At 46.2% G+C, this 10,660-nt stretch overlaps 1 protein-coding gene across 1 annotated transcript in view; it reads right to left on the bottom strand.

Annotated features, from left to right (window-relative positions):
* Positions 1-10,304: 10,304 nt before the first annotated feature.
* The window catches only part of LOC138357581 (cerebellar degeneration-related antigen 1-like), a 1,430-nt gene continuing 1,074 nt past the window's right edge, over positions 10,305-10,660 (bottom strand). The window contains exon 2 of the mRNA XM_069314538.1: positions 10,305-10,660. This exon is cut by the window's right edge and continues 116 nt beyond it. Coding sequence (XP_069170639.1) covers positions 10,305-10,660 — 356 coding nt within the window.

Genomic DNA, 10,660 nt, shown 5'->3' on the forward strand with positions numbered 1-10,660 from the left:
GGGGGGGGGGTAGGAGGACAACCACCACCACCACCACGAGCAGGAGAGGGGGGGGGGGTAGGAGGACAACCACCACCACCACCACGAGCAGGAGAGGGGGGGGGGGTAGGAGGACAACCACCACCACGAGCAGGAGAGGGGGGGGGGTAGGAGGACAACCACCACCACCAACAACAGGGGGGGAGGGGGGGGGTGGGGGAGTATGAGCACAAAAAGCAGTGCGAAGTTACATGCCTTAGTCATTGACTACAGAGCAGCGAGACATTTGGAGTAAACAAATTGTTTATAGCTCTCTCTCCAATTTATATTATCTTCATGCAAGTAGATATTTAATTTAAAGAGGTATTAGAACAAAAACATTAGCGTGTGACTTCAACAGTAAGTAGAGCCGGTCGGCCGAGCGGACAGCACGCTGGACTTGTGATCATGTGGTCCGGGGGTCGATCCCAGGCGCCGGCGAGAAACAATGGGCAGTTTCTTTCACCCTATGCCCCTGTTACCTAGCAGTAAAATAGGTACCTGCGTGTTAGTCAGCTGTCACGGGCTGCTTACTGGGGGTGGAGGCCTGGTCGAGGACCGGGCCGCAGGGACACTAAAAAAAAAAGCCCCGAAATCATCTCAAGATAAGTAGATCCACCTCATCACAGCCTCCACCATCACAAGCTTGCTATATACTGAGCTCTGGAAATATCTGAATACTGAAACACATGAAACAGACCCCACACAGAATCGACTTGAGAATGGTCCAGGACGGACCGAAACGTCGTCGTCCCTTCACCTTCTAGTGTGTGGTCTGGTCAAACATGATGTTATACTTCACCCAGACTCAAGATTAGCTATGTAATGCAACAATCGTGTAATGTATGTGATGTACTCATAACCAGAGAGGGTGTACATGTACTTTAATCATATTATGTGGTTGAGTGCTAGACCCCTCTAACTCTGTCCATGTAGGAGAGCCGAAATGCATTTATCTTGATTAGCATTGTAACTTAATTAGCATTGTAAGAGTACTTCGAGTACGTTCAATTAGGTTATATTGATTGTTGCCGCCGAAGGCAGCTAGTTTATTGTGCACCCCATACTCATCCTGTGAGCGGTAGCGCAAAAGCATTACAGAGGGCACAAAAGGTCTTTATCCGACCTCATCTTAGATTATTACATAAACAATTTCATCTATCCTTCACACCTTATAGTTACAATGTCAGCTAGTTACAGAGAAAGTGCTATTACAAGAGCTACATATTTACAGTAAGTCATCATACATTAATGGTAGGTCTTATCGCTAATACATAATAGTTTGGCCAATGGGGATATTACAGAGTCATAAGGGGAGCTTCTGTTTATTATTAGTCCTCACAATACACTACCTGTTTCTGAATCTCATATGTCGTTAGGTTATAGTGCTCAATAATCCACGATACTACATACTGTAGCAGGCCTACAGTATGTAGTGTCCATGGACCACACACGAAAATTTATATATACCGGTTACCATTATAACTTAACGACAGTGTCTGTGGAAGATAATCAACAGATTAGTCAATTCAACAGAGGTATTAATTTGTTTTCTACCACAGATGTGGCTCTATAGTCATAATGACTTGGCGCTTTTCCCTGATAAGTTGATTACCACAGATGTGGTCATTCATTTTCACTCACTGATATGTATAACACATTCTTAGAAACCTTATAAAGCATTCGTACAATGACGCTGCAAAATGCTTCACATATTCACACCTTAATTGCTAACCTTAAACCCTCATCTTTTCTAAATCTAAATAGTTCTAATGTGAATTCACGGTGATGTGTTGTGCTATATTCTATATTTTCAACACCTTATCTATATCCGCTTTGATAATGCCTTTCATCCACTTACACACTTGAATCCTCCCCCCCCCCCCGGTCTACTCGTCTCAAGATGCCCTTAGTTTATCTTCATAAGAAGATTCCTGATGCTGGGGATCAACTTTGGTATCCTTCTCTGTATGCTTTGTAAAAATGTTACATGAATGTTGGTGGGCAGAGGAAGAGAATATGCATCTGGCTGTACAGAAGGCAGCGAGTCCGCGGCTCGTCAATATATATATATATATATATATATATATATATATATATATATATATATATATATATATATATATATATATATATATATATATATGTCGTACCTAATAGCCAGAACGCACTTCTCAGCCTACTATGCAAGGCCCGATTTGCCTAATAAGCCAAGTTTTCATGAATTAATTGTTTTTCGACTACCTAACCTACCTAACCTAACCTAACCTAACTTTTTCGGCTACCTAACCAAACCTAACCTATAAAGATAGGTTAGGTTAGGTTAGCTGGGTTGGTTAGGTTCGGTCATATATCTACGTTAATTTTAACTCCAATAAAAACAATTGACCTCATACATAATGAAATGGGTAGCTTTATCATTTCATAAAAAAAAAATAGAAAAAATATATTAATTCAGGAAAACTTGGCTTATTAGGCAAATCGGGCCTTGCATAGTAGGCCAAAAAGTGAGTTCTGGCTACTAGGTACGACATATATATATATATATATATATATATATATATATATATATATATATATATATATATATATATATATATATATTGACGAAGGAATATGGACAAGAATTACACTTCAGTGTCCCTGACATAGAAGCTGTAAATTACCGTTAGGTAATTAGGAGTAGGCAGCCAAGTGGCTGTTGGAATTCAATCCCAGCAAGGGCAAGGTTTTTGGGGATGTGTAAGGGAAAATGTGTATATATGTAAAACCCGGCAAGTCAGATTCCGAACTTGCACAATACAATTCCCACAGGCTGGAGTGCCATATAAACCTTTTGCTTCATCATTCTCTTACTGATTTGTCCAGTAAATTATACTAAAATTTAAACAACTTTAAAAACTTTGTTATTTCTTCCTAAATTCGCTTTCGTTTTGATGTCCAAAGGGTTTTGGAAAGGATGAGGGAGGTAAATACGTTTCCCAATAATTCTGTTAAAACTTGACGGTGTACAGACCGCTCACAATATTAAAGTTCCCTTTGCTTAGTTTATATTTATCCAAATGGTCTGTGTATTTATTTTGATCCAGTGTGATACAATAATATATATCCATCCTGTACACACGTTTTTCTAGTTTATTATCTGTATTTTCACTCTGTGCCGAACAGACGTTACTATATGTGAGCGTTTTCCTCCGCTACACTTCACCACAGCGACATATTACACCACACTGACCAGTACATAACTATAACATGGCACTCCACCACCCCCGCACCGCTCCTGTGTCAGGTAAGTCCACTACGGGCTCACCGTAGCCCGAGCTACTTGCCCCGCTCCTGAGCCAGGTAAGTTACAGGCTCACTATAGTCCGTGCTACTTGCCCCGCTCCTGTGTCAGGTAAGTTACAGGCTCACCATAGTCCGTGCTACTTGCCCCGCTCCTGTGTCAGGTAAGTTACAGGCTCACCATAGCCCGTGCTACTTGCCCCGCTCCTGTGCCAGGTAAGTTACAGGCTCACCATAGCCCGTGCTACTTGCCCCGCTCCTGTGCCAGGTAAGTTACAGGCTCACCATAGTCCGTGCTACTTGGAACTTGTTCCGAGTAGCTGAATCTATAACAACAACAACTCCACCACCATCACAACCCAGCACCACATGACTCCCACACAGTATAACACAACAACTCACCTCAACAGAGCGCCCCATCACCAGTATTTCCCGCTTAACTCTTCACAATTCATCACCTCCCTCCCTCCCTCCCACCCTTCTCCCTCTCTTTCCCTCCCTCCCACCCTTCTCCCTCTCTTTCCCTCTCTCTCTCTCTCTCAACTCCACACCGTCAACGGGAGCGCTGCGCCCCTTTAAGCCAGTCGACCCATTATTCCAAGCAGAGCTAAGCGAGCCACCAGAAGCGGACCCACCACACGGAAGGAGGTATTCCAGAGCAGTGTCTCTCTCTTTAAGTAATGTCAACACATCACTGCCGTCGCTGCCCGCGTCATTCTCGGGCGTCTGTGTTACATGTCACACGTATCTGTCTGGCAGCAACCCGTCCTCTTAAAAAGAACGTCGCTTTTGGCCGTTTGCCCGTATGGCCGAGTTTGGACGTAATTTGAAAATGAAAATAAAATTGGGATTTTTTTTTTCAACAGCAGTATGTTAAGGGTCCTCTGATAGGTTAGGTGGGCAGGAAATTCTCATAAAGTTTCAAAACGGTATGAAAAACGTTAATTGAAAGTCACCTATTCTAACTTTACAGAGTCGGCCGGACGACTCAAACAGAAAACGGAACAGTACGTCACTTTTGTGAGTCGATTTCATTTCAAATTACGTCCAAATTTGGCCATAGTGCGCATACGAGCCAAAAGTGACGTTATTTTTAAGAGGACGGGTTGCTGGCAGACGATGTCTTCAAAGGCACAACTGCAGCAGATCGAAAACACTAAAAAGGAAAATAAAAAAGAACTGGTCGAATCAACACTTGTATTGACTTTATATATACTGGAGGCGGAGACGGCTTCACTAACTGGTATGTGATGTGGTATGGTGGGCCTGCGGGGCCGCTCCAAGCAACAGCCTGGTGGACCAAACTCTCACAAGTCAAGTCTGGCCCCGGGCCGGGCTTGAGGAGTAGAAGAACTCCCAGAACCCCATCAACCAGGTATCAACCAGGTATCAACCAGGTATCAACCAGGTATCAACCAGGTATCAACCAGGTATCAACCAGGTATCAACCAGGTATCAACCAGGTAACTGGACATCCATACAGCTGCGTTCTAAAGATAACCCGGGAAATGTTCTATAGCACAAACGTATCTGCTGACAAATGTTAAGACAGATGAACTAAACAAAGGTAGAAAATTCTTCAATATAAATGTAAACAGACTTGATATTTTGAAATTGTATTCACTGGAGACCAGACCACACACTAGAAGGTGAAGGGACGACGACGTTTCGGTCCGTCCTGGACCATTCTCAAGTCCAGGACGGACCGAGTACTTTTGCCACGTTATTGTGACTCATCGCCTGCATGTGTATTCACTGGAATATAGGCGAGATATATTCTAATCATTATCTATATCGGAGAGTTTCCCAATCTGAACACAAACAGCTTCTGGCGAGAATGGTAAGAGTATGGAAAAGAATTGCACTCAAAAGGTGTAAAATAAGTACACGTGAAAGGGATAAGGGTGAGAGGAAGGGGGGGGGGGGGGTAAGATGGTTGACCCCTTACCCACTGCCTGGAAACACCCCTTCACTTACCCAAAGCCTGGAAACACCCCCTTCACTTATCCACAGCCTGGAAACACCCCCTTCACTTACCCACAGCCTGGAAACACCCCCTTCACTTACCCACTGCCTGGAAACACCCCCTTCACTTACCCACTGCCTGGAAACACCCCCTTCACTTACCCACTGCCTGGAAACACCCCCTTCACTTACCCACTGCCTGGAAACACCCCCTTCACTTACCCACTGCCTGGAAACACCCCCCTTCACTTACCCACTGCCTGGAAACACCCCCTTCACTTACCCACTGCCTGGAAACACCTCCTTCACTTCCCAGGAAGAAGATCGTAAATGTGGCCCCTTCCACCACTACTTCATTCCCTTGAAACAAAACGTCGCTTTCCATAAGAAATGGGAGGGTTCCTACCCCCCCAAACATCACCTAACTTGGTTTGACACGGCCGGTCACACATGAGAGCAAGAAGACGAGTAAAAACTTGTAAGAATCACAAGATAAGACACAGTTACAGCACCGCTCCTGTGCCAGGTAAGTCCACTACGGGCTCACCATAGCCCGTGCTACTTGCCCCGCTCCTGTGCCAGGTAAGTCCACTACGGGCTCACCATAACCCGTGCTACTTGCCCCGCTCCTGTGCCAGGTAAGTCCACTTCGGGCTCACCATAGCCCGTGCTACTTGGGAACTTTTTGTTGCCAGTTACTGAATCTAAAACAACAACAACAACGACACAAGATAAAGTGAGAAGAAAAGTGAGTGATTTATTGATAAATAATTTCACATCCGCCATAACATCGAGATCACTGGCGCCGCATTAACCGTAAATATTGAGTTAAGCTTTGGCTTACCATTTACAACCTCGGGTCGACCTCCTAACAGTAAGTCAAGCCACAGACGAGAAACCACCCAACAGAGACAACAGAAACGACTAAGGGACTGTTGGACTGTCTGTTGTAGTTTTAGATTCAGCTACTGGGAACAAAGAGGTCCAAATAGCACGGGCTATGGCGAGCCCGTAGTGGTCTTACCTGGCACAGGAGCGGGGCAAGTAGCACGGGCTATGGTGAGCCCGTAGTGGACTTACCTGGCACAGGAGCGGGGCAAGTAGCACGGGGCTATGGTGAGCCCGTAGTGGACTTACCTGGCACAGGAGTGGGGCAAGTAGCACGGGCTATGGCGAGCCCGTAGTGGTCTTACCTGGCACAGGAGCGGGGCAAGTAGCACGGGCTATGGCGAGCCCGTAGTGGACTTACCTGGCACAGGAGCGGGGCAAGTAGCACGGGCTATGGTGAGCCCGTAGTGGACTTACCTGGCACAGGAGCGGGGCAAGTAGCACGGGCTATGGTGAGCCCGTAGTGGACTTACCTGGCACAGGAGCGGGGCAAGTAGCACGGGCTATGGTGAGCCCGTAGTGGACTTACCTGGCACAGGAGCGGGGCAAGTAGCACGGGCTATGGCGAGCCCGTAGTGGACTTACCCGGCACAGGAGCGGGGCAAGTAGCACGGGCTATGGCGAGCCCGTAGTGGACTTACCTGGCACAGGAGCGGGGCAAGTAGCACGGGCTATGGTGAGCCCGTAGTGGACTTACCTGGCACAGGAGCGGGGCAAGTAGCACGGGCTATGGTGAGCCCGTAGTGGACTTACCTGGCACAGGAGCGGGGCAAGTAGCACGGGCTATGGTGAGCCCGTAGTGGACTTACCTGACACAGGAGCGGGGCAAGTAGCACGGGCTATGGTGAGCCCGTAGTGGACTTACCTGGCACAGGAGCGGGGCAAGTAGCACGGGGCTATGGTGAGCCCGTAGTGGACTTACCTGGCACAGGAGCGGGGCAAGTAGCACGGGCTATGGTGAGCCCGTAGTGGACTTACCTGGCACAGGAGCGGGGCAAGTAGCACGGGCTATGGTGAGCCCGTAGTGGACTTACCTGGCACAGGAGCGGGGCTGCATATGGACTGAAGGACTAGTTGTTGTTTTAGATTTAGCTACTCAGAACGAAGTGTCCATGTAGCACGGGCTATGGCGAGCCCGCACCCTGAGGGACTGAAAGGGGCGGTTTATATATTGCCCAGAGGTGCGGAGCCACGCATACAGACTGTACTCACCTAGTTTAGCTTGCGGGGGTTGAGCTTCGGCTCTTTGGTCCCGCCTCTCAACTGTCAATCAATTAGTGTATAGATTTCTGAGCATATTGGCCTCTATGATATCTACAATTGATATCATATCTATCATACCTATAATCCTATTCCTACTACACGTTATCTTAGGCCTAATATGGAACATACTAGGCTCAGGAATATTTAAGTTTGGTTTTTAGCATTATTTTTTCGGACTATACAATTAATAGTACAAAAATTGATTTACTGAATTACGGGGAGCCGGTCGGCCGAGCGGACAGCACACTGGACTTGTGATCCTGTGGTCCTGGGTTCGATCCCAGGCGCCGGCGAGAAACAATGGGCAGAGTTTCTTTCACTCTATGCCCCTGTTACCTAGCAGTAAAATAGGTACCTGGGTGTTAGTCAGCTGTCACGGGTTGCTTCCTGGGGGTGGAGGCCTGGTCGAGGACCGGACCGCGGGGACACTAAAGCCCCGAAATCATCTCAAGATAACCTCAAGATTACTGCCGATCCATCAGTACATATTGGTACTTTCCACCACATAGTCACTATAAGTACTATCATATAAGGAGAGTGCGACAGAGTAAACCACTCGACTCTACAGACTATGTATTACAGAGCACTGTCACTCATCCATACAGACTATGTATTACAGAGCACTGTCACTCATCCATACAGACTATGTATTACAGAGCACTGTCACTCATCCATACAGACTATGTATTACAGAGCACTGTCACTCATCCATACAGACTATGTATTACAGAGCACTGTCACTCATCCATACAGACTATGTATTACAGAGCACTGTCACTCATCCATACAGACTATGTATTACAGAGCACTGTCACTCATCCATACAGACTATGTATTACAGAGCACTGTCACTCATCCATACAGACTATGTATTACAGAGCACTGTCACTCATCCATACAGACTATGTATTACAGAGCACTGTCACTCATCCATACAGACTATGTATTACAGAGCACTGTCACTCATCCATACAGACTATGTATTACAGAGCACTGTCACTCATCCATACAGACTATGTATTACAGAGCACTGTCACTCATCCATACAGACTATGTATTACAGAGCACTGTCACTCATCCATACAGACTATGTATTATTGAGCAGAGCCACTCATCTAGGCTGCGTACTTTGATGCATTATTCATACTAACTGTATATTTCTACAGTTCAACGACGACGGTTCGACTTGAGAATGGTCCAGGACGGACCGAAACGTCGTCGTCCCTTCACCTTCTAGTGTGTGGTCTGGTCAACATACTTCAGCCACGTTATTGTGACTCATCGTCTGCACTTTCTAAAGAATCTGCACCGATTCTATTTTCGTTATTCTGTACTTAGCAGTTCAGGAACCCTTTGATTCACTACGGTGTTCACGTCAGGTGGTAGATGTTCGCCTGTGGTGTTCACGTCAGGTGGTAGATGTTCCCCTGTGGTGTTCACGTCAGGTGGTAGATGTACACCTGTGGTGTTCACGTCTGGTGGTAGATGTTCCCCTGTGGTGTTCACGTCTGGTGGTAGATGTTCACCTGTGGTGTTCACGTCTGGTGGTAGATGTTCACCTGTGGTGTTCACGTCAGGTGGTAGATGTTCACCTGTGGTGTTCACGTCAGGTGGTAGATGTTCACCTGTGGTGTTCACGTCAGGTGGTAGATGTTCACCTGTGGTGTTCACGTCAGGTGGTAGATGTTCGCCTGTGGTGTTCACGTCAGGTGGTAGATGTTCCCCTGTGGTGTTCACGTCAGGTGGTAGATGTTCACCTGTGGTGTTCACGTCAGGTGGTAGATGTTCCCCTGTGGTGTTCACGTCAGGTGGTAGATGTACACCTGTGGTGTTCACGACTGGTGGTAGATGTTCCCCTGTGGTGTTCACGTCTGGTGGTAGATGTTCACCTGTGGTGTTCACGTCTGGTGGTAGATGTTCACCTGTGGTGTTCACGTCAGGTGGTAGATGTTCACCTGTGGTGTTCACGTCAGGTGGTAGATGTTCACCTGTGGTGTTCACGTCAGGTGGTAGATGTTCACCTGTGGTGTTCACGTCAGGTGGTAGATGTTCACCTGTGGTGTTCACGTCAGGTGGTAGATGTTCACCTGTGATGTTCACGTCAGGTGGTAGATGTTCACCTGTGGTGTTCACGTCAGGTGGTAGATGTTCACCTGTGGTGTTCACGTCAGGTGGTAGATGTTCACCTGTGGTGTTTACGTCAGATGGTAGATGTTCACCTGTGGTGTTCACATCAGGTGGTAGATGTTCCCCCTGTGGTGTTCACATCAGATGGTAGATGGTCCACTGTGGTGTTCACATCAGATGGTAGATGTTCCCCTGTGGTGTTCACATCAGATGGTAGCTTACAAACTCGATAAAAAAAAGCTGCCTAATCAACTCTATTCTCGCTTCCTTCCAAACTGCAAGCAACTGATTTAGTTGGTTTCGTAACACCCAATCCTGAGTTCTTGAAGATTTTTGCTTTAATTTTGAACTTACATACTAGAGGAGAATTGCTGGTTTTGGTAGGCGTTCCGTACCGATATTACATGAAGTTACAAGTCTCTTAGAGCAATTGCTGGTTTTGGTAGGCGTTCCGTACCGATATTACATGAAGTTACAAGTCTCTTAGAGCAATTGCTGGTTTTGGTAGGCGTTCCGTACCGATATTACATGAAGTTACAAGTCTCTTACAGCAATAAATATGAGTTGGAAACAAAATAACTATTACGGTGAAAAATCTTAAAATTCCAAATTAAAATCATTTTCCAGCATTGAAACAAATTTGGTTTCCCATTTAAGTATTGAAGGTTTAAATGAGAACCAATGCTTAACATTTATACTTTTTGTTGTATGTCGGACAAAAGGAATGAATGAAAAAGGCAATACAATACTCGTGGACCTTAACAATTCACCTCTAGCACCTCTAATGCCTCTAATGCCTGTAATGCCTCTAATGCCTCTAATGCCTCTAATGCCTGTAATGCCTGTAATGCCTGTAATGCCTCTAATGCCTCTAATGCCTCTAATGCCTGTAATGCCTGTAATGCCTGTAATGCCTCTAATGCCTCTAATGCCTGTAATGCCTCTAATGCCTGTAATGCCTGTAATGCCTCTAATGCCTCTAATGCCTCTAATGCCTGTAATGCCTGTAATGCCTGTAATGCCTCTAATGCCTCTAATGCCTCTAATGCCTGTAATGCCTGTAATGCCTGTAATGCCTGTAATGCCTCTAGCACCTCTAATGCCTGTAATGCCT

This window comes from Procambarus clarkii, chromosome 7 (genome assembly GCF_040958095.1).
Source record: "Procambarus clarkii isolate CNS0578487 chromosome 7, FALCON_Pclarkii_2.0, whole genome shotgun sequence".
Taxonomy (NCBI): domain Eukaryota; kingdom Metazoa; phylum Arthropoda; class Malacostraca; order Decapoda; family Cambaridae; genus Procambarus; species Procambarus clarkii.